This window comes from Balaenoptera musculus, chromosome 11 (assembly GCF_009873245.2).
Source record: "Balaenoptera musculus isolate JJ_BM4_2016_0621 chromosome 11, mBalMus1.pri.v3, whole genome shotgun sequence".
NCBI classification, from domain to species: domain Eukaryota; kingdom Metazoa; phylum Chordata; class Mammalia; order Artiodactyla; family Balaenopteridae; genus Balaenoptera; species Balaenoptera musculus.
The window spans coordinates 82,718,388-82,743,238 of NC_045795.1; the positions used below are offsets into that span (position 1 = coordinate 82,718,388).

The window sequence follows — 24,851 nt, forward strand, 5'->3', positions numbered from 1 at the left end:
CCCAGATTGCTGCAACTGGAGAAAGCCGGTGCGCAGCAACGAAGACGGAATGCAGCCAAAAAAAAAAAAAAAAAACTAAGCAAGTTTTTTTTGGAGTCGAATCCACGTTTCTGTCCAGAAAATACTGGGTGCAGAACAATTAGTTCACTGCAGATCACTGTTTAGTTTCAAACGTAAACAACATGCTCAGCTCAGGGCTGAAGTGACCAGAGTGCCCACTTCATCAGACCGGAACAGTAGTTGTATAATTTTGCCCCCAGAGAACAGAGATAGGGAACAAAGAAGAAAAGTGAAAGAACAAACCAGCCCTTCCGTTCTACACATCCTTCTTTCCCATTTTGCCCGTCTGATTTCACTCATAGTGACTCATGGTGAAACAGAGAAAACATGTGAATTGCATTCGGATGTGCAAAGGTTAGTAACTACTTAATTTTCAAAACCAGCTCATCCTCCAGAAACACTATAGTTGCCTCCCACTCCATTTCACTTAGATTGGCTTCTGAACAACTGCAAAAATTGTCCTTAAAGTCCAGACGACATTCGTAGACTAGACCCTCAAAAGGGGTATTTTAAAGCAGGCCGTATTCGGACTGCCCGGGAAGGCATTGCCACTTCTCTTCAGACAGGGGATTTCCGCCGATTTCTTTCTGTCATTTCACCTCTGTTTTGCACTCTGCTCCTTGCTCTGTTGCGGGGCCCCAGTTTTCCTGTAACCAACCACTTAGAACCAATCAAGAAGTAAAGAAGAGAAGAAACGCCCGCCCGCTCCCAATTTCCTTGGTTTCTCTGCCCGCCAACCGCAGAGCCGACCGAGCCAGAGCCGCTGTCATCTTTAACCCAGCTCAGCTGATCGGTTGCCGCCGCCGCCGCCGCCAGATTCCAGAAGCAAAGAACAAGAAAGCTGGGAAGCGAGAACATGGACGTGAATATATCGCTCCGCTCCGCGCCTGGACGATTTCTTCCAGGCTCTGACCGCTTCGCCCGGCCGGACTTCAGGGACATTTCCAAATGGAACAACCGCGTGGTGAGCAACCTGCTCTATTATCAGACCAACTACCTGGTGGTGGCTGCCATGATGATTTCCGTTGTGGGGTAAGTGGGGTCCCCCTCCCGGGCACTGATCGGGGTCAGCACCGAGTGGGCTCTTGGTGCAAGATCCCGGGATGCGTAAACGCTCTCCAAGACCAGCTCCTGTCCTGATAACTGCAAGCGGCCAAACCAGTGGAAACTTGTTCGCAGGGCGAGGCCGCAGCAATCTGGGGGTCCTTTTTTTTTTTTTTTTTTTTCCGCGCCTCGGGCTGAAGAGTGATGGGGAGTCCTGGGGTGAGGAAATGTTGCCAACCTCAGGCAAGAAAAAAATGACTTCTTCCCGCTGTGCCCCAATTACGCTTTTGCTGGGGGTGATATTTGTAGCGCCCCAGTCTCTTAAAAATAAGAAGAAAGAGGAAAGTGGTGTAACCTTATGCTGGGGCTGGCTGGGGCGGACGCCGCCCTGGAAGGCTTGGGGCGCCAGGGTGTGGATCCGGACTCTGCCTTCTGGGGTGTTAGTGTAGAAGGGGCATCAGAGAGACGACTCTCTTTATAGGTTTCTCTGCCTAATGCCTGCCACATTGTACGGGAAAGCTGAGCTTGGGAGAAAAAGGGTGGGTGTAGGCTGGTGGCGCATCTCCCAGTGTGGGGTGAAATCTGCCATGACTTTAGAAACGGTGTCCTTTTGCTCTTTTTTCTTCCAGGAGTTGCCAGGCATGGTCACTTTATCTTCACACCCGGTCTTAAAATTGTGTCCTCTGTTATATGCGATTTCACACAACACCTGTTCTTCTAGAAACCACTTTTTCTTGTAGTTCACCCTTTAAGAAATGCTTCACTCACTTTTGCAAGATGGGGTGGTGATATTCTAGATCTTGCTGATCCCATGCGTCTTTAAAGAAAAAAGCACCCTCAGACTTTATAAAGAAACCCACTTGCCATTAAAGAAGTGTCTGGCATTTCTATTTGAAAGCAAACACAGAGGGAAAAAGCAAGCTGGCCTGGGAGAAAGGAAAAATCTAAACTTGGAAGGTGTGGGAAAGGGCAAATAGGGTGGTTTCTGTAGTTGGTTTGCTGTTCTTTGGCATATTTATTGAGTCACTTCTCTGTGCCAAGCTTGGGCACACCAAGATCAATCACACATGAATCCTGACCAAAGGGACCGTGACAGTTGTTGAGAAGATGTAGGACCAAATACCCAGCACAGGGGGGAGAGGGAGAGTTCACAGTTTCTGGGTGTGGTTCAGAATATTTGCCCCCATGCAGAAGTGGACTCTCATTTGTGAGACTGAATAGACAATTACACAGATCCTCGTGATGTGTTGCTTAAGGAATTTCCAACTCAGAATGGCTTGGTGTGTGGACAGCGTGGGCTCTGAACCGACTCTGAATTATACGGCAGCCAAGTTAAAATTAGTTGGAGTCGGACAGGCCTGGAGCAGCTGCCTTCTGAACCTACCCCTAGCTTTATGCTTAAGGCTTATTTCTCCGAACAATAAAAAAATTTCTTTAAAACAAAATCACTGGTAAATAGGATTGCCTCTGTTGTTTTGCTTTCTTTTTCTTTTCTCTTTCTTTATAAAGGCATCTTACCTGGTCGTCTAGCTATGGGGTCTTTTTTTTTTTTTGTTGAGGTACACTCCCCCAAAGCTAGATATAGGGCAAGATTTGACACAGACCAATCAAATGTACAGGAAAAAAAACAAAAACAAACAAAAAAACTTGCTTTTCAAAAAGATGTACTGCCCAGATCAGCCACAAGCTCCAGCAGCCTTGCTACCTTGATGGAATTCATTTTTCACTATGAATGCTAGGGGTGGGCCCCCTGACTAAATATAGCTCCTTCATTGTGGTGTCTTAGCCTACTAACTCAGGCAGTTTGGGGTGTTGGCCCTTCCTATTTCCCTTTTCAAATAGGAGATGGGGATTGGCAGTCAAATTTTTGAAAGTGAAAGTGAAAAGTAGCCATTTCATATTTTCAAATGTCTTTATTGGAGTATAATTGCTTTACAATGCTGTGTTAGTTTCTGCTGTATAACAAAGTGAATCAGCTATACGTGTACATATATCCCCATATGCCCTCCCTCTTGCGTCTCCCTCCCACCCTCCCTATCCCACCCGCCATTTCATTTTTTAATTAATCTTATCTTTAAAAACTTACAAAAGATACAGGCTAGTAGGTTGTTTTGAAAATTGTGTGCCGAGTGTGGGATTCCCTTTGTACCCCAGTAAAACCTGGTGTGACATCTTCAACTGTTTCCTATACATCTACAAATGCACAGCCTGTAGTTCTTTCCAGATTGCACTTTTCTTCCTTTATAATTTAATAATAATAAAAGTTAACGTATATTGAGTGCTCTGTGTGCCAGGTACTTTGCTAAGTAATTTAGCAAATTCCCTCATACAACCCAATGAGATGACATATTATTATTGCATTATTATTATTGTTATTATTAGACCTGAGGCTCTGAAAGTTTAAATGACCTGCTCAAAGTCACAACCCCAGACTCTTAACTACTATGCCATCTTCCTATGAGTCATGAGGTTTGGAACTGTAGTATCTTAAAGCTGGAAGAAACCAAATGTCTTCAGGGTCAGGGAGGCTTAGTTGATGCCCGGAACGTTTCTCATTCTAAAGAGAACTCTCCTCTTTTGGTGATTCAGTAGATGGGAGGGTCAGAACAGTGCTGGAGGCTGTTTGACTGGATTCTCTACTGGCATCTGATGGTTTCTCATGATATCTTGGTAGAGTGTGTGTGAAAATGTGGCCTGGGTGTTTCCCGGGGAAAGGACTGTGTTGGAAGTGTCTTCTTCAATGGTGCTGTCCCCTGCTGGACAGAAGGGACCGCCAGGTCATTGTTGGAGGGCTCTAGCCTCAAGTCTGAAGACTTCTGAGTTGAAAACTGGCTTGGGTAAGGATAGAGAAAGCCTGCTCATGAAGATTGCAGGAAGGGAGGAGGAGGACCAAGTGGATATTATCTAGCTCCAAAACACCCGGAAGGGCTGCCCAGACCAAGATGGAGATTAAGAGGGATTAGGATAGAGATAGATCTGTTCGTGAGGGCCTGATCAGGCAGGGCCTAGTAATCCATGGTTAGAAGTTTGGTCTTCATCCTAAAAGCATGGTTTCCCAGGCATATGACTTCCACTCAGGAGATCTATTCTGCCTCTTAGATTAAGTCTAAGTCTCTTAGCTAATAGTCCTTGTGGGGGACAGTTGCCATATCTTCTGGCTCTTCACAGAGTAGAAAGTAGTGGTTAAGAATTTCAGCACCAGAGCCTGGTTAAGTAAATTTTGAATCTCAACTAGCAGTCACTAGTGACCTTGGGTAGGCCACTTGAACCACCTTTTGCCTCAGGTTCCTCATCTGTAAAATGAGACTAATGATAGTACCTGCATTGTAGGGCTTTTCTGAGGATTATCTGAGTTAATATAGGCAAGTTTCTTAGAACAGTGTCCGGCTCCTACTTTTTGCTTCACGAAATTTATTTTGGAGTTTTCATTATTATTTTTATCATTGTTGGTGTTATCATTGACTTAAGGAGAAACACAGATAGCATCTGTATCCCAGCAGCTCCATCCACCCAAACACCAGTCCCCAATTTACTCATCTCCTCCTGCTTCTCCTACAGGACTTTGCCCCTCACTCCCCACACCTGTGCCCATATCTTTTCTGGTATTTACCCCACAGGCTTTTAATTTGTCTCTTCACTTGTCTTCACTCTGCACTATTGAGTCCTTGAGGCCAGAGACTGTGGGTTTTTAAATTAATTAATTAGTTAATCAATTTGGCTGCACCAGCTCTTAGTTGCAGCACGCGGGATCTTCGTTGCAGTACGCAGACTTCTTAGTTGCGGCATGCATGCGGGATCTAGTTCCCTGACCAGGGATGGAAGCCGGGCCCGCTGCATTGGGAGCGCAGAGTCTTACCACTGGACCACCAGGGAGGTCCCTGTGGGTTTTGTTTGTGATTATTTTTTTCTTTTTCTTGTTGTGGTGGTTAGCATTATTTTTATTCCCTGTATCCCCAAGGCCTACAATACAGCAGATGCTTAGCTGGCGAATGCAAAGAATAAATAAATGAACATAAGGTTTCAACGTGATCACGGGGGCAACTTTTAACGTACTTAACGGAATAAATTATTCTGAAGCGCATACAGCAACATGCTCCTGGAGTGATTCTAACTGGGTCATTGCTAACAGTGCTTACTACGTATTGGTTAGGATTACTACGGTGTAAAAATTCAATTTTAAACAGTTCAGAATTCAGACTCTTTGCTGATTCATATTGCCCTTGCAAATTTGGTGAAATACCCTTCTGTAGTGTTTCTCCACCTGGGCGCTGCTGACATTGTGGATCGTAGAATTCTTTGTCGTAGGGGGCTGTCCTGTGTATTGTAGGATGTTTAGCACCATCTCTGCTCTCTACTATGTGAAGATTGATAAATCAGTTTTTACTTGTTCTATTAGTAAAACATAATTTGGAAAAAAAAAAAGTGCCCTCCCCTTCAGTTGTGACCATCGAAAATGTCATTTACTGTTTGTAGATTTTTTGATGATGGCCATTCTGACTGGTGTGAGGTGGTACCTCATTGTAGTTTTGATTTGCGTTTCTCTAATGATTAGTGATGTTGAGCATCCTTTCATGTGTTTGTTGGCCATCTGTATATCTTCTTTGGAGAAATGTCTATTTAGGTCTTCTGCCCATTTTTGGATTGGGAGGTTTGTTTTTTTTATATTGAGCTGCGTGAGCTGCTTGTATATTTTGGAGATTAATCCTTTGTCAGTTGCTTCATTTGCAAATATTTTCTCCCATCCTGAGGGTTGTCTTTTTGTCTTGTTTATGGTTTCCTTTGCTGTGCAAAAGCTTTTAAGTTTCATTAAGTCCCATTTGTTTATTTTTGTTTGTATTTCCATTTCTCTAGGAAGTGGGTCAAAAAGGATCTTGCTGTGATTTATGTCATAGAGCGTTCTGCCTAGGTTTTTCTCTAAGAGTTTCACAGTGGCTGGCCTTACATTTAGGTCTGTGATCCATTTTGAGTTTATTTTTGTGTATGGTGTTTGGGAGTGTTCTAATTTCATTCTTTTACATGTAACTGTCCAGTTTTCCCGGCACCACTTATTGAAAAGGCTGTCTTTTCTCCATTGTATATTCTTGCCTCTTTTATCAAAAATAAGGTGACCATATGTGCGTGGGTTTATCTCTGGGCTTTCTATCGTGTTCCACTGATCTACATTTCTGTTTTTGTGCCAGTAACATACTGTCTTGATTCCTGTAGTCAGTATAGTCTGAAGTAGTATAGTAATATAGTCTGAAGTCTGGGAGCCTGATTCCTCCAGCTTTTCTTTCTCAAGATTGCTTTGGCTATTTGGGGTCTTTTGTGTTTCCATACAAATTGTGAAATTTCTTGTTCTAATTCTGTGAAAAATGCCATTGGTAGTTTGAAAGGGATGGCCTTGAATCTGTAGATTGCTTTGGGTAGTATAGTCATTTTCACAATGTTGATTCTTCCAATCCAAGAACATGGTATATCTCTCCATCTGTTTGTATCATCTTTAATTCCTTTCATCAGTGTCTTATAGTTTTCTGCATACAGGTCTTTTGTCTCCTTAGGTAGGTTTATTCCTAGGTATTTTATTCTTTTTGTTGCAATGGTAAATGGGAGTGTTTCCTTGATTTCTCTTTCAGATTTTTCATCTTTAGTGTATAGGAATGCAAGAGATTTTTGTGCATTCATTTTGTATCCTGCTACTTTACCAAATTCATTGATTAGCTCTAGTAGTTTTCTGGTAGCATCTTTAGGAGACTCTATGTATAGTATCATGTCATCTGCAAACAGTGACAGCTTTACTGCTTCTTTTCCAATTTGGATTCCTTTTATTTCTTTTTCTTCTCTGATTGACGTGCCTAAAACTCCCAAAACTATCTTGAATAATACTGGTGAGAGTGAACAACCTTGGAGCTCGTCTCTGGAGCTCCCATAGGTTTTGGGTTGTTGTGTTTTCATTGTCATTTGTTTCTAGATATTTTTGGATTTCCTCTTTGATTTCTTCAGTGATCTCTGGTTATTTAGTACTGTATTGTTTAGCCTCCATGTGTTTGTATTTTTTACAGATTTTTTCCTGTAATTGATATCTAGTCTCATAGCGCCGTGGTCAGAAAAGATACTTGATATGATTTCAATTCTCTTAAATTTACCAAGCCTTGATTTGTGACCCAAGATATGATCTATCCTGGAGAATGTTCCATGAACACTTGAGAAGAAAGTGTATTCTGTTGTTTCTGGATGGAATGTCCTATAAATATCAATTAAGTCCATCTTGTTTAATGTATCATTTAAAGCTTGTGTTTCCTTATTTATTTTCATTTTGGATGATCTGTCCATTGATGAAAGTGGGGTGTTAAAGTCCCCTACTATGATTGTGTTACTGTCGATTTCCCCTTTTATGGCTGTTAGCATTTGCCTTATATATCAAGGTGCTCCTATGATGGGTGCATAAATATTTACAGCTGTTATATCTTCTTCTTGGATTGATCCTGTGATCATTATGTAGTGTCCTTCTTTGTCTCTTGTAATAGTCTTTATTTTAAAGTCTATTTTGTCTGATATGAGAATTGCTACTCCAGCTTTCTTTTGATTTCCATTTGCGTGGAATATCTTTTTCCATCCCCTCACTTTCAGTGTGTATGTGTCCCTAGGTCTGAAGTGGGTCTCTTGTAGACAGCATATGTATGGGTCTTGTTTTTGTATCCATTCAGCCAGTCTATGTCTTTTGGTTGGAGCATTTAATCCATTTATATTTAAGGTAGTTATCGATATGTATGTTCCTATTACCATTTTCTTATTTGATTTGGGTTTGTTATTGTAGGTCTTTTCCTTCCCTTGTTTTTCCTGCCTAGAGGAGCTCCTTTAGCATTTGTTGTAAAGCTGGTTTTGTGGTGCTGAATTCTCTTAGCTTTTGCTTGTCTATAAAGGTTTTAATTTCTCCGTCAGATCTGAATGAGATCCTTGCTGGGTAGAGTAACCTTGGTTGTAGGTTTTTCCCTTTCATCATTTTAAATATGTCCTTCCACTCCCTTCTGGCTTGCAGAGTTTCTGCTGAAAGATCAACTGTTAACCTTATGGGGATTCCCTTGTATGATATTTGTTGTTTTTCCCTTGCTGCTTTTAATATTTTTTCTTTGTATTTAATTTTTGATAGTTTGATTAATATGTGTCTTGGCATGTTTCTCCTTAGATTTATCCTGTATGGGACTCTCTGTGCTTCCTGGACTTGATTAACTATTTCCTTTCCCATATTAGGAAAGTTTTCAACTATAATCTCTTTAAATATTTTCTCAATCCCTTTCTTTTTCTCTCCTTCTTCTGGGACCCCTATAATTTGAATGTTGGTGCGTTTAATGTTGTCCCAGAGGTCTCTGAGACTGTTAATTCTTTTCATTCTTTTTTCTTTATTCTGCTCTGTGGTAGTTACTTCCACTATTTTATCTTCCAGGTCATTTATCCATTCTTCTGCCTCAGTTATTCTGCTATTGATTCCTTCCAGAGAATTTTTAATTTCATTTATTGTGTTGTTCATCATTGTTTGTTTGCTCTTTAGTTCTTCTAGGTCCTTGTTAAACGTTTCTTGTATTTTCTCCATTCTATTTCCAAGATTTTGGATCATCTTTACTATCATTACTCTGAATTCTTTTTCAGGTAGACTGCCTATTTCCTCTTCATTTATTTGGTCTGGTGGGTTTTTACCTTGCTCCTACATCTGCTGTGTGTTTCTCTGTCTTCTCATTTTGCTTAACTTACTGTGTTTGGGGTCTCCTTTTCACAGCCTGCGTGTTCGTAGCTCCCGTTGTTTTTGGTGTCTGCCTCCACTGGGTAATGTTGGTTCAGGGAGTTGTGTAGGCTTCCTGGGGGAGGGCACTGGTGCCTGTGTTCTGGTGGATGAGGCTGGATCTTGTCTTTCTGGTGGGCAGGACCACATCCAGTGGTGTGTTTTTGGGTGTCTGTGACCTTATTATGATTTTAGGCAGCCTCTCTGCTAATGGGTGGGGTTGTGTTTCTGTCTTGCTAGTTGTTTGGCATAGGGTGTCCAGCACTGTAGCTTGCTGGTCATTGAGTGGAGCTGGATCTTAGCATTGAGATGGAGATCTCTGGGAGAGCTTTCGCTGTTTGATATTATGTGGAGCCGGGAGGTCTCTGGTGGACCAATGTCCTGAACTCGGCTCTCCCACCTCAGAGGCACAGGCCTGACACCCGGCCGGAGCACCAAGACCCTGTCAGCCACACGGCTCAGAAGAAAAGGGAGAAAAAAAGAAAGAAAGAAAAAAATAAAATAAAGTTAATAAAATAAAAAAATTTAAAAATTATTAAAATTGAAAAGTAATTAAATAAAGAAAAAAGAAAGACGAGAGCAACCAAACCAAAAAACAAATCCACCAATGATAACAAGCGCTAAAAACTATACAAAAAACAAAAACAAAAACAAAAACAGACAGAACCCTAGGACAAATGGTAAAAACAAAGCTATACAGACAAAAATCACACAAAGAAGCATACATATACACACTCACAAAAAGAGAAAAAGGAAAAAAAACCCAAATATCTATAAATATTAAAAAAAAAAGGAAGAGAGCAACTAAATCAATAAACAAATCTACCAGTGATAATAAACTCTAAATACTAAACTAAGAGAAACATAAAACCAGAAACAAATTAGATGCAGAAAGCTAGCCCCAAGTCTACAGTTGCTCCCAAAGTCCACCACCTCACTTTTGGGATGATACGTTGTCTGTGCAGGTATTCCAGAGATGCAGGGTACATCAAGTTGATTGTGGAGATTTAATCCGCTGCTCCTGAGGCTGCTGGGAGAGATTTCCCTCTCTTCTTTGTTCGCACAGCTCCTGGGGTTCAGCTTTGGATCTGGCCACGCCTCTGCGTGTAGGTCGCCTGAGGGCGTCTGTTCCCACCCAGACAGGATGGAGTTAAAGGAGCAGCTGATTCGGGGGCTCTGGTTCACTCAGGCCGGGGGGGAGGGAGGGGTATGGAATGCTGGGCGAGCCTGCAGCGGCAGAGGCCGATGTGACATTGCACCAGCCTGAGGCGCACCGTGTGTTCTCCCGGGGAAGTTGTCCCTGGATCACAAGACCCTGGCAGTGACGGGCTGCACAGGCTCCCGGGAGGGGTGGTGTGGAGAGTGACCTGTGCTCGCACACAGGCTTCTTGGTGGCTGCAGCAGCAGCCTTAGCGTCTCATGCCCGTCTCTGGGGTCTGCGCTGATAGCCGCGGCTCACGCCCGTCTCTGGAGTTCCTATAAGCGGTGCTCTGAATCCCCTCTCCTCGCACACCCCGAAACAATGGTCTCTTGCCTCTTAGGCAGGTGCAGACTTTTTCCTGGACTCCCTCCCGGCCAGCTGTGATGCACTAGCCCCCTTCAGGCTCTGTTCACGCTGCCAACCCCAGTCCTCTCCCTGGGATCTGACCTCCAAAGCCTGAGCCTCAGCTCCCAGCGCCCCCAACCCTGCCCCGGCGGGTGAGCAGACAAGCCTCTTGGGCTGGTGAGTGCTGGTCGGCACCGATCCTCTGTGTGGGAATCTCTCCGCTTTGCCCTCTGCACCCCTGTTGCTGTGCTCTCCTCCATGGCTCCGAAGCTTCCCCCCTGCAACCCCCCGTCTCTGCCAGTGAAGGGGCTCCTAGTGTGTGGAAACTTTTCCTCCTTCACAGCTCCCTCCCAGAGGTGCAGGTCCCATCCCTATTCTTTTGTCTCTGTATTTTTTTTCTTTTGCCCTACCCAAGTACGTGGGGAGTTTCTTGCCTTCTAGGAAGTCTGAGGTCTTCTGCCAATGTTCAGTAGGTGTTCTGTAGGAGTTGTTCCACATGTAGATGTATTTCTGATGTATTTGTGGGGAGGAAGCTGATCTCCACATCTTACTCCTCCACCATCTTGAAGGTCTCTCCTTAGCTAAAGTATTGATACTTCATCTCCATGTGGCCCATGAAGGTGTTACCACTGGGTGGAAACTAGAGTTACCACTTTTTGCTTTTAGTCGCTTGAGATGGTAAGGAGTTTCTTCTATCTGAAAAGAGTATTACTCTAATCTTTTCAAAATGAGTGTGCTCCCGGGACTTCCCTGGTGGTCCAGTGGTTAAGAATCCATCTTGCAATGCAGGGGATGCTGGTTTGATCCCTGGTCGGGAGACTAAGATCCCACATGCCACGGGGCAACTAAGCCCACGTGCCACAACTACTGACCCCACATGCCGCAAGGAAAGATGCTGCGTGCAACAACTAAGACCTGACGCAGCGAAAAAATAAAAATGATTTTTTTAAAAAATGAGTGTGGTCCCATAATATGTTCTAGGCTGGTAGCCACCAGCATCTGGTTTTAAGAAATGGGCAGATTGTTTGCCCCTTTTCCTGCAAAAAGGAAGAAAAACCAAGTTTCTAGCTGGTAGAGGAAGAAAAGAATCAGAGAGCCCTCGGATGGATGGGAATGTATTAAAACCTTTGCAGATGAAATCAATTGCATAAACATGCTGAAACCTAGTGGAAATGTTTCTGAGATTCATCAGCCAATTCTACCATATTACTCTATTTGTGTTGTTTCATTTGTTCACTCCACAAAGAATATGAGGCACTTACCAATTTCTCAGGCACCGTGCTGGGAGATACAGTGGAGAATGAGACAGCTGTGGTTCCTGCCTTCACCATGTTTATAGAGGCACCAAGAGGATGCTGAACACGTAAGAATTAATTTTTATACAAGTGCACAGAAACATACACATATATAAACACACATCATTTTCAACCTGACTTACCTGATCTCCCCTATACGTTATGATGCCAAATCGCAAAACTCTCCGGTGTCAAAAATAGGAGAGGCATTGAGTATATGGATGGGGAAAGGATTATTAAATGGAACCATCCTCACCTGCAGCGCAGATGCCTTCTACTCAGTTGGACAAATATTTACTGAGCACCTGCTACTTGCCAGGTACTGCTGATGCTCTGAGGATACCAGCAGGAGTACAAGTCCACCCAGCCATCCCAAATCCTCCCAGAATTAATCTCTTCCTGCCCTTCCACGCACTTTTATTTGCACTTGAGGCACTGCACATGGCATGCTGGCACATGTCGTTCCGGGGCGGGTCATGTGTTTCTTCTGAGTACAAAACTTTAAGAGGTCTATCAACACTCAGTGAAATTTTAATCTCAAAATTCTTCCTCAAGTAAGAATTCTTTTGTTAAATCATCTTCTGACACTATGTATATAACCTTGTTCTTCTCAACATCTCCCCATACACACTTTATTTTTTAAAATATTTCCTGGGGTTGGTAGTTTCTATCCCCTTTCCCTATATAAGGATTTACAATGATTCTGGGGAAATGTTCAAGTAAATAGGCGGATTTGGGGGTTCTTTTTTACCCCTTTCTAAGAGGGCAAAAGCTCTCAATCAACTTACTAGGGGCAGAGAGCTCTGTACAGGAAATGCAATTCTAAAAGATGAACTGGACCTATACCAAATTGAGCAGCCCCATTAGAGATTTTTTATTTTCCTTTCGGACAAATGAATCACTCAGCTTCAGAATACTTATAACATCCTCCCCTGGCTCTTGTAACGAGCTTGGCTTCTTGTTTCAGGGAACACTTCTGTGCCCGTGATCTTAAGAAAAAACCTGTAGGCTGCATCTCCGTTCTGCAAGCATTTACCATAAATAGATAGGATTTCCTGGCGTTTTCTCCCAGGGAGCATTCGCGAAATGGAGATACCTGGAAGACAGAAAGCCCATCTGAAGTGGAAAACTGGGGCTTTGGCTCCTGCTTCTCCTGGTCTGCTTTGTATCCCATCAGTGAAGTCCTCGTCTGCAGGAAACAAAAAGGAATGCAGAAACTGGGGTTAGTGGGTGGTAAATAGACAGGAACTGCTTGTAGGAAGGGAGTTTATGTGTCACCAGGCTCATTAGCATTTGTCCAAACCCCTGTCTTCTCTCCACAGTGCTGTAAGAACTTGCCATGTGACAACCATTTAATCAACTCCACTAAAAGCATTCAGAAAGAACAGTTTGTAAACAAATATCTTTCCACTTGAGTTCTAAAGCATTACTGTGATATTAACTATGGGTTCCTAATTGTTGAAGGCAGTGATCAGTGTACATGAGGGTTCATTATACCATTCTCTCTACCTTTAGAAATTTGCCATAAAAAAAGTTTAAAAAGGATCTGTTGCAGTCTAATTAGTCCCTTGTATAGTGACTATTTGAAGCTCCATGGCTAGGGGAGGGGTGAGACTCATGGCTTCTAACCCAGGTCCAAGCTGTTGTTTATTAAAAATAAAACCAGCAATGAGCTTGATAAATACAAAAGAAAACACGGAGGTTCATATGTCTTAGAATGGATACTTTTTACATGCCGCCTGCTGCCAAGACAGTGGATCATTTGGATGTGTTTAGTTTGATGGGACCAATACACACGGTGTGATAAGTATTCAGTACACAGCGAGTACGCAATAAATACTATGAGCTGAGCTGATTCAGTTGGTTAGGAAAATCTCAAGGTTAGGTTACTTTAACCTTTCTGTGACTAAAGAGTCTGATCCCTGACCCACCTTAACTGCCTGTGATCATTAGGCCCAGGAGACACTGATCACGTCTACTCAAAACTGATTTGTACATTTACATTTATCCTTTATAGTCAGAGATAGTTCTTGCCAGGAAGGAAGCCGTGTTGGGAAACCAAAATAACCACAGAAGACAGTTGGGACTATCTAAGGAATCCAAGAGCAAGAGGGCCTATATAGACAGGTCTGCAGGTGGATGAATCTCTCTCTGTCCCACCCACTCTCCCTCCTGGCCCCCAGCCAGCACTAGTGACAGAACTTACAAAGATTCCTCCTTCCAGCAAGCCCAAGGGCCCTGTGATTTCATCTGATTATCTCCTATGTTTGCATAGGAGTTTTTCCTACTTTCGGTTTTTGTTTTGTTCCTTTCATCACAGCTCTGTGAAGGTACTAAGACGGGGACCATCTCTACAGTAATACTTAGTGTACAGTGAGAATAATCGCGATTTGTCCAAGACAAATCTCTTGTCACTGAATTTGTGGCCATAGAAAGTTGCTGAGCTTACTTTAAATAACATGAAAATGTGCTAGATTCTTACTTACCCTTTTTCTTTCTTGCAACAAATATTTACTGAACTCCTGCTCTGTGCCAGCCACTGTGCCAAGTGCTGGGGAGAAAATGTCACGGTCCCTGCCCTCATAGCGCTTAGTCTCTAGTGGGAGACAGAGACATTTATCCAATATTCATTCAAATAAATATCAAATTGCCACTGGGTTCAGAGCTATGATGAAGAGGCAGACGGTGCTAGGACGTGGTCAGAGAGACTGAGAAAAAGCTGATTAAGCTGAGATTCGAAGAAGATAGGAGTGAACCGGGCAGAAAGAACGGCTTGTGCTCAGGCCTGCGATGGCCGGGGGCAGGGTAAGTTCTAGAGACAGATAGGAATGCCAGCAGATGGCCTGCAAAATCAGGAGGCGGAGGTATGAGAAAGCTGACAGGCAGAGATGCTGTACCCCTTAGCCATCCCTCATACTGATGATTAAAATTGTCCCTTCGTCCTGGGAGATGCAGCTTAAGGCAAATTGCAGGCTCGGAGGGTGAACTGTGACCTGAATTTCCGGCCCCATTTATGCCCTCAGCTCAGCCCCATTGTCCCAGGTAAAAACTACATACCCTGGCTGCAGAGGCAGGCACGGGCCAGACCGTGAGGGGCCTTGTAGAATGTGGAGAGAATCCTGTTTTTATCCTGAGAGTGATGAGAAGCAAGAAAATGGATGGGTGGATTCATATTGGCAGTGACCCCTCTGGCTGTTTAAGAACCTCAGAGAAACATCGCCAATTTAGAGAAGTGCCCTGTGAGTAAATTGTTCCCCCCTTTCTTGGTGAGTCAGGCTTCCTCAGGAACCAAACTGCCAAAAGAGCTTTTTTGGGTTAGAAAATTGGAACTCAGTGCAAAGCTGCTTCTGCTGCTCAGAAAATATTTCACCACCTCTTTGGCTCTTGTTGGCGTCACAGCATGGCAGGAGTTACCAAACGTGCACTTGAGTCGATCTGAAGCCCTCTGGGTAAAATTTTATCACCAGCACCGCAATTGGTGGCCTTGGGACAAATTTATTAACTTATCTATTCCTTACTTTGCTTCTATGTAGAACGAGGTGTGTTTTCAAGATCCATCCTAGCTCTAAAATTCTGTGGTTGGCCAAGATTTTTTTTTTTTTTTTTAGCAACTTGTGCTGAAACTATAGCCATAGCTAGCTGAGTCATGTTGGCAAGTTTAGGACCTGTGTCCACAGCCGCTCATAGCCGCCTTCCTTTAGAGAGAAATGAGAATGCTGAGGGATTTCCCAGAATGATCCTTAGTTGCTTACCCCAACTGGAAGGATAGGGTTCTAAAATGGTTGAGGGGGGAAATCTCTGGAGCTGGTTAACAACACAGAATGGGCTATGTTATTATGAATTGCTGTCACAATTACATCAACTGGCACTGTTTTTCTCCCCCTGGATCCCTTTGACTATGTTTCTTCACTGCCCTGGGCCTCAGTTTATGCATCTGTTTAATGGGACTGGGATGATTCCTCTTTGACGAGTCTGCTACAGGAATTCTGTGATGGGATTCTAAACCTTTATACAACTGTCAGTGATTCCACCAGAATTTTTAACTATTACATTTATCTATCAACTTTTTAATTGGATAGGATACATATGTATGTAGGTATATATTTGTAACTCACAATTGAAAAACGTATTGTTTTTGATTTGTAAAACTAGGTCCTATTTTCAACAAAGATAGAAAATCACGATCTCGCTCTCTTTTCTCTCCCTCCTCTCTCCCTCTCTCCTTTGCTTCCCTCTATCTTCCTTCCTCCCTTCCTCCCTCTCTCTCATTCACAGACTACCAAAAAATGAAATGGCACCCACCGAGCCCAATTGTCCACATGAAAGCTGGGGCGGCACATTTATGGAAGTTTTGTCCTAAAGGTCCTTGGGCTTCATTGTGACTGACGTCACTAAGAACCCAACTGTTGAGTAAAACAGCTTTACTCATCTCAGTCGAGACCTGGTTCCCAAACTCCTGCACTCACTGGAAAATGAAATTAATCTCTGGAGGATGGTCTGTTTTATTTTGCTCCAAGTAGAGGAAGGTGCCAGGGCAGTGGGAGTAGTGTGCGTTTTACCCTTTCTTAGAATGGAATTGCCCTTGAGCAGAGTAAGGAAGAAAATCATTTCTACTCCAAGTAACTTTGTTCATTTTTTCCAGCTTGGAACTTTGGCTTAGTTACAGATCATGGCTGGGCATGTGGTGAGCTAAAACCACTTCTGTAGGACTCTGCTCTGTTCTTTTCCCTTGAACATGAGCAACAGGAACAGGTGAAAAGCAAATTTGGAATTACTTGAGTCATGCCTGGATTTTTCATTGTTCTTTGTCCTGGGCTTTATTTAGACATTCAGCCTAGGTATCTACCTCACTTGTCCCAAGAAAAATAGAAACAGCTTGGCATGCATTTTATTATATGCTACACCTCGTGAATTATTATTTTAACAGATATTCTAGGAAGAACTGAGCCGGACACCTTTGACACTTTGCCACCAACCAGCCATCTCCTATTTGCAGCTTATGCAAAGGAGTTTCCTAAACTTGAACTCTCTGCTCTACTTCTTTGAGTTAATGTTGATTTTGTCAACATCAAGGCTATGTAAAAGGGTTTGTCTCTTTCAGGCATCTTTCCCCCATTTCTTTTATTTTTAAATATCAATTTTTTTTATTTTCAACTAATACATGGCTATTGAAAAAATATGAAAATAGAAATAAGCAAATGGGAATATATTACCCATGATCCTATTACCCAGTATAACTACTGGAGTCTTTTGGTATCATTTCTCTCAGAATCTTTTTGGTGCTAGAAATGAAATTTATTAATCTGTGAGAGTTTCTGAGCCTCTCTACCCAGTCTCCCTACCACTTGCTAAAGAGGATTTTGTTTTGGCCCTGTCCAAATCTTCCCTTCCTCAGACCTATAAGGAAATTTTTGTCTTTCCCAAACCAATTCCAGGGTCAAAGCTGGAGACAGGGTATAAGACAGATAAAACTGTGAAAAAGAAAAGAAAAAAGAACAAAGAGACGAAGAGACCTAAATAATAAAAAACTGAGGGAGGAGGACAGATAGACTAGCACGTGTGCTGGATGGTGGGAAAGCTTGTGGGGGTGGTGGTGGATTGGTTACAAGAGGATCTAGAGAATGGGTGGGAAACCAAGGTTTGGAAGGGAGAAGGAAGAGCTTGGCTGTGCGTATGAATTGAAATTGCATTCATGTTATTGGAGAGATGAGGCAAGGTAAGATGATTGGACTGTTGTAGTTGGCCTGTCCCAAGCTGGAGTTGTGGGGCTGAGGAGCAGTTACTTTTACATCTTTTTTTTTTTTTTTTTTTGAATTAACCATCCCATAGTCTTTTTTTTTTTCTTTGTTTTTTTAAAGGTCAGGTTTTATCTTTTTTTTATCTTTTTTTACTGGCTGTCTCGGGTCTTAGCTGCGGCACACGGGATCTTTTCGTTGCAGCGTGCAGGCTCTCTCGATGAGGTGTGTGGGCTCAGTAGTTGCGGTACGTGGGCTTAGTTGCCCCACCACATGTGGGATCTTAGTTCCCTGACCAGGGCTCGAACCCGTGTCCCCTGCATTGCAAGACGGATTCTTAACCACTGGACCACCAGGGAGGTCCCATTTTACATCTTTATATTTCATTTTTTATATGTTCATTTTGTTTCTGATTACAAAATAATTTATGAATTGCAAAAATTTCTACTTCTGAGTTATATAACATAGGTGCTAAATCCACCTACCAGAGAGAATTGTTGCTTTTACCCAATCAATATATTATTGTCTTCCCACATTATTAAGTATACTTTGACTTTTTGAAAACAGTTGTATATGCCACCATTTAGTAAATTGTTGGCCACATAGGTTGTTTCTAAAGTTTATAAATCATAAATACCACTTGTGTGAATACTGTTACAATTCAGTCTTTGCATTTTTATTCACTTCCTTAGACTATTCTAAAGAGGAGATTTTTGCCTTGAAGGGTGTAAGTATTTGCAAGAGTTCTGAATGAAATAAGCAGCTTATTATTGTAGGGTTTAATTTTAAATTACGTGCTACTGCTTTTACCACTGTTTAACTGCATGCATTTTGGTAGAAATTTTTAACTTTTTCAAAGGAGTTTGACATAACTTATATCCCTGATTTCACCCATTAAGATATGCAATACTTTCACTCCTATTTGAAACTATTTAAAATAGCTTTTGTGTTTCAGGAGGCAGAATCAGAGCTAAAATTTAAAGGGATTTTTAAAAAAAGAATCTTAATTGTCCTAAATATGCATCCCAATATGAATATGACTCCTTCATCTGTTCTATTTCAGAGAAAGTAAGCTCTGGGCATCACCTTTCATTATCCTGTCTTCCAAATCAGTGATGTTAATATTCAGAGCATGATGATAACACACTGACCCTCCTTGTCCTTCCCAAGCAAAATGCTCATTAGCCTCTTAGAAGGGTAAAAAGTTAGTAATTCATCATACTTGCTGACCACAAATGTCTTGTTGAGGATTTTGTACACAGAGTGGGGTGGGAGGGTTGGGCTGAGTGGGGCTACAATGCCCCGTCATTCTCACTTATGAAATACTTGATCTAAATTTCCTCTTTATAATGTGTTTCCCCCATTATCAACAGTGGAGTAACCTTTGCTTCATGTAACAGTGAAACTGGAGGTTCTATGCTTGGAAATCTCAGTTGATAACCCATCTCCTAATGATACTCTGGGCCTTTTAAAGAATTATAATGACCTCTCTATGCCAGGAGTCATAAACCCAAATGCCTCCATGGGCCAGGCAGCTTATGTAAGAGAGCAGTGCAGGGCAGCTGTTAGAAAAACAATATTAATGGCAGCTCACTGGGGGCCTCTGTGTCAGAGATGCCATAGATATTGGGGGGCGAGGGGGAGGGCTGACGCTAAATGGAGAGCATTTATTCTATCTAAATGAGAAGGCACTCCAGCCAGTGGCTGACGTGGGAAACTGGGCCCAGTTTTGTGAGATTTTCTTGTTTCCAGGAGAAGCAAGAAATCCCAAGATTTATGGATTTTTTTTTTAAAAAACACATTGGGATTCAAGTAAAAGTTTTAAAAATTATTGCACAGTCCAAACACAAGTGTGACTGCAGACTGGATCGGGCTCATGGAGACCACTGTGTGACCTGTACTCCACATTCATCTAGCATGGCAGCTTCTAGGAGGATTTAAATAAGCCCTTGGAGCTCAGAAAATACAATCAACGTGTACTAGAGCCCAGGATGTATAAAAGCTAAAGACAGCCCATCCAAAAGAGGGGCTCTAGTCTTTTAAAATGCTGGGCCTCTATCGAGACGGGCTGTTTGGTGGGAGTCACACTGCCTCCGTGTGAATCTTTGCTCTACCATTTTCTAACCTCTGTGCCTAAGTTTCTTCCTTTGAGAAGTAAATTGATAGCATCTACCTCATCAAGATATGATTACTTGAGACAACTTACATAAAAGGCTTAGTAAGTACTTTGTTGTTACTCTTCCTCCCCTTCCTCATCTTCTTCCTCCTGACCTGGGCTCCCTCTTTTTTCATATCCCAGGTTCCTGAGTCCCTTCAACATGATTCTTGGAGGCATCGTGGTGGTGCTGGTGTTCACGGGCTTTGTGTGGGCAGCCCATAATAAAGACATCCTCCGCCGGATGAAGAAGCGGTACCCCACAACGTTTGTCATGGTGGTCATGCTAGCCAGCTACTTCCTCATATCCATGTTTGGGGGAGTCATGGTCTTTGTGTTTGGCATTACTTTTCCTTTGCTGTGTAAGTGAACCTGGGTCTTCCTTTCCTTATATCGTAAAGAATGTAGGCGCGATCGTTCAGTGGGAATAACCTAACCTGTTTCGGAGGTGTGTTGGCAGGTCTACAAAATTATCAGAATTTTCTGAAACAGCAGATCAAGGCCTAATAGTCCATTAATTGCACAAATACGGTACACAAAACAAATACGGATCGCAAATCATACAGCAGGAAAGTGGTATAGCCTGCATTGGAATCCAGATTTATCTGATATTAGAGTCTGTTCTCAGTCGTTCAGTGCCAGGCATCCTGTGGTGACAGAGAAATGAATGTTTACTCTCTACTTACTCAGAAGATCATAATTAGTGTTGAAAGTTTTGTAAGTTGGCCCAGAATATAGATACCAAGTACTCCAATTCTGGTGAAGAGAAATAGACATTTTCTAAAGTCTATATGCATTGTTTACCGAGATTCCCAAGCACTTGAAGCCTGAAATAGAGAACAGATAAAATTCCAGTCTCATCAATAGAAATCTGATTAAAATTATAGTGTATTAAGTGACAGGAATATCCCTTTAACCTTTAATAGCATTTCACGTGTGCCGCTATACCATTAAATAAAATCAATTGCTTGTTTGGGGTTTGTTAGATTAAGCCCAGAATATTTATATGTGAATCTCATACCTTATTGGATAAAATAATTGAATCAGTAAATTCAGACTTTTTGAAATACTCTTCAGGTTTTCTTTATGTGCTACAGGCTTAGTAGTTCAGTGATTCTGCTTAAATGCACAGCTTGTAAAACACAAGCCAGGGTAATGAAATGTATGAGAAGTCAAGAGTCAAGGGTCCAGGTTTCTATTCCTAGACCTGCTGGAAACCAGCCATGTGATCTGGACCAGTTACCCTCTATGGGCTGTAGTTCACTCATCTATAACAGAAGGAAATTAGACAAGATCAGTGATTCCCAAACTTTGACGATTTTGAGAGTCATCCTGGATGATTTTTAAAAATATAAATTTGCCAGCTACATCCCTTGGAGATTTTGATTCTTTGGGTCCACAGTGGTGCCCAAAGAACCTGTATTTTTTTTTTAGAAAGCTTCTCAAATGTTTCTAAGGGCCACTCTAGATTAGGAGCCTCCAGAGAGAACACACATCAGTGCGTCTCAAAATGAAGGTCCAAAATCGCCTGTCAGAAGCATCCACAATGATTACTGAAACGTTACATTCTGGCATCCTACCTCAGTCTGAACAGTCTGAATTTTAGGTGATGAAGACTGGGAATTTGCCTACTTAACCGTCTCTCCAGGTGATTTGTATGTACACAGAAGTTTGAAAACTGCTGGTGCAGATCACCAAGTGTGTCTGTTTAAAATACAGACTCCCAGGACCATCCCTTTAAGATTCTGGTTCAGAAGGTCCAGGAGAGAGGCCAGAGAATCTTTATAAACAAACTCAGGTAATTCTTAATATTCAGGCAAATCTGGGGAACACCAGGTTGCATAAGGCCCATAAAACCCTTAGCTTTTTATCTAGACATCTATATCCAACACTGTGGAAAACTGCCCCATAGGAGGCATTTTCTAAGAGGACTTCACCTGCATGCCTCCTGCGGGGACAAAATACAGGTAATCCCTGAACTGAGCATGAGCTCTTTTCTGGAAAGCTTAGTGTTCAGTTGCTTTTTAGTGAAGTTGGAATCGCATGGATTCACTTTGAATTTCAGGGCATTTAAGTAGCATCTGAAAGGTAATGATATCAATGTGTGAAGGGATGAGAGTGGCAGCCAGATTATGGTCCTTCCTGCTGAACACAACATTTTCCTGCACAAAGAATACTTTATATAAAGTCCAAGGATCCATGTGGGGACTTGGATCAATGAGAGAACCAGACCGGACTGTAGCTAACAGAGGGGGTTTTTGCTACAAGTGTGAAGGGAAACAGAGAACCGTTGCTTTGATGCTAACCACGTTTCACTTCCCTGCAGTGATGTTTATCCACGCATCGCTGAGACTCCGGAACCTCAAGAACAAACTGGAGAATAAAATGGAGGGAATCGGTCTGAAGAGGACGCCCATGGGCATTGTCCTGGATGCCCTAGAACAGCAGGAAGAAAACATCAGCAAGTTCACTGACTATATCAGTAAAGTGAAGGAGTAAATAGAGCTGACCTGCTGATAGGGTTGCAGCAGAAATCGAGTTGCAGTTTGTCCTTGTCCAGACCTACTTTCCGTTTGTGTTTTTGAAATACGAGGTGCACAAACCATCCAGCTATCCATGGCAGCACGCACGGAGAGGTCACCCTGTTCTCATCTCTGCTGTTGCAGAGAAAAGGCCTCAAACTGAAAGAAACCACCCTCCTATTATGTCTGAAGTTTCAAGTGTGTTTATGAAAGCTGATAGGAAATGGGTCGCACTTATTTCTTAAGGGGAATAAAAGAAAAGAATTATGGATTGTACGGCAACAATATGCTTATCTTGTAGGAAAAAAGTAATTGTAAAGGATCAAGGCAATATGAGTAAATGAAAAGACTACGAAAGGAGATGATATCATGCATTAGCCTGTTTTAATTCCCCTCAGCATCCTTCAAAAATATTCCTTCCTTAGCATTATAATACGTGGGGTATAAAGTAGTTTTTATTATTCTTTAAAATCAAAGATGATCTCGATCACTTTGCCTCCTGTTTGATGTGCAGTGGATAAACCAGTTGTTTCTATTTTGTTTATAAATATAAAGCTAGCTGTTTAGGAGAATATTTTGTCAACTTTTTGTAAATTTTTGAAGTGCTAGTAATATGTTCTCACTAGAAGGCATTTGTTGCAAACTAAATATCATCTTCTTTAAGGAGGTTACAGCTCTGTAACCTGTATTATTCTTGACAGTCTTGTTAAAAAACAAACAAAAAAATCAGAATAAAACTTGAGTTTCTATTGCACAGTTTTTGTTGTTATAATGACAAAAAGGTGTCCAAGATAATGTTTCCCTTTTTTCTTCACTGTTTAGTTTTTAACTGGAACATTTAGAAAGAAGGAAATGAACGTGCATTTTACTAATTCCTTAGGGGCAGAAAGAGGACAATAATAGCTGATCTTTTGAAATCTGAAAAGCATCTTTAGATGACCAAGCAAAAAGACTTTTAAAAATGGGAGTGATCATCAGCTTCTGCAGTTCATAAAAATATTAGGTAGCACTTGGTACAATTATATGTTTTTATAGCTAGACATTAGAATTAAGATAGCATGAGTTTATATTTTCTATTACTTTCTTCCTTTCACTTCCCATGTATTTAGAAATAGATGATACATGTTTTCCTTGCCAACTGAGTGATTTCATAGATGAATAGAAAATATTTAGCTTTCCCTAGCATGGAATTAGGAAGACGTTTGGAGCAGTACTTACTGAAGAGACCCTGTATGTCCTAGAATAAGAAGCAATGCATGTGCCGCTCCTGCTTTTTTCTTGCATTTTAACTTCTTAGCCAACCTGCAGTCTTTCTCTCTAGCAAAGTGATATCACCATGACTTCACATACATGGCCTAGAATTTGTACCCATAGCCAAATATGAATAAAATTTATCAAAGATTTTTTTGGGGGGGATGAGACTTTATTTACTGTACATCTGTGTTAAATGTCTGAGAAACTCAGTGACAGCCCTATAAACATGCAAATATTCTCTCTGCAGCAAAAAACAGCTTGTGTTTCAAATACTGTTAATAAAACTTTAATGCTTTATTAATTTCCAGCCAGAATAAAACCGAATACTAATGGAACCCTTTTTTAAACCTGGCATGGGCTTATACGTATTTTAGACCCATTTTCTACATGGTGAAATCTGTAGACTAAATGCAGTAAATTTGGAGAAAGTGACGACGTGAATGAAAAAAATATACTCATTACAATTACTAATGGTTGGTGGTCAGAATAGAAAACTCTAGCATGGAAATGCTATAAATTATTTCACTTTAAAAACAAGTTAAAATTTTCAGTTAAGATTTTTAGGGTGGGAGTGGGTGAACAGATAAAAAGCATAATATGAATGGCTTCACCTGTTTCTTGACAAAACCTGTGTAATGAGGCAGTAAATTTGAATTTGGATCTTTTCTTTTTGCACATCTAAGAGTAACGTCCTCTTTCAGGACTATTCACGCTTTTTGAAATTCCTGGCTTATTTATTAATACTGTTGCTGTATAAGCAAACACATAAGAGCTTCCAGAACTTCAACCACTGACACACATTAAGCTTAAACATGTTCAGAGTGCTTTGTCCCATCAGAGTTTAGCCTCTTAAACGCAGAATATGCTAGGCACTTTAAAAGTTTTATTTATCGCGGTGTTTTTTAAACCATCTGGCTTTGTATGCAAGGATGCTTTATAGAAATGGTAAAGTAAGAGAAAACAAAACTCTCAGCCTTGGGGTATTCTAAAATTAATTACTTGATTGAAAACTATAACTATTTAAATTTGGATACTTTTCTACCCACTAAATTATCTTTAAAAAATGGAAACACCATATTTCTTTCCCATGGCTTGTCCTTCGAAATAATGTATTGTTTGTCCCCATTAAGTCCATTCTCTCCTAGCCTGTTTTGCCTGTGATGTACCACCTATGATTATATAAAAAGAGAAAGAAGGCAGGTGCCAATTATTTGCTCAGGTGAGGAAGACAGAAAAAGCAACAAAGTGTGATTTCCTGATTTCTAAGGTTCATGCCACTTCAATACAAAATTTCATATTCTATGCACCTAGAGACTTGAATGGATAATTATGGGCTCTAGGAACTTGGAAAAGGAAAGGACACTGGGGATGGAGTTGTCTGGAAGATTTTTGTGGAGTCTCTCAGGATACTCCATAGAAGGGTCAATGAAAGCAAAAGCATGAGGATGTTTTATCAAGAATAGTATATATAGGGCTTCCCTGGT

At 41.6% G+C, this 24,851-nt stretch overlaps 1 protein-coding gene across 1 annotated transcript; it reads left to right on the top strand.

Annotated features, from left to right (window-relative positions):
• Positions 1–461: 461 nt before the first annotated feature.
• On the top strand, positions 462–23,911 carry ARL6IP5 (ADP ribosylation factor like GTPase 6 interacting protein 5). Its single transcript, XM_036868405.1, has 3 exons — positions 462–1,092; positions 19,736–19,953; positions 21,918–23,911. Exons 1-3 carry the CDS (start codon positions 917–919, stop codon positions 22,088–22,090), a joined length of 567 nt encoding a protein of 188 aa, XP_036724300.1. The 5' UTR covers positions 462–916; the 3' UTR covers positions 22,091–23,911.
• The last annotated feature ends 940 nt before the right edge of the window (positions 23,912–24,851 follow it).

What these genes read in the sequence shown, in the direction of transcription:
- ARL6IP5 (XM_036868405.1), top strand. Translation starts at nt 917, where the DNA reads ATGGACGTGAATATATCGCTCCGCTCCGCGCCTGGACGATTTCTTCCA. An exon ending in ATGATGATTTCCGTTGTGGG is followed by an intron (nt 1,093 to 19,735) that starts GTAAGTGGGGTC and finishes TTCATATCCCAG; the next exon opens with GTTCCTGAGTCCCTTCAACA. An exon ending in CATTACTTTTCCTTTGCTGT is followed by an intron (nt 19,954 to 21,917) that starts GTAAGTGAACCT and finishes ACTTCCCTGCAG; the next exon opens with TGATGTTTATCCACGCATCG.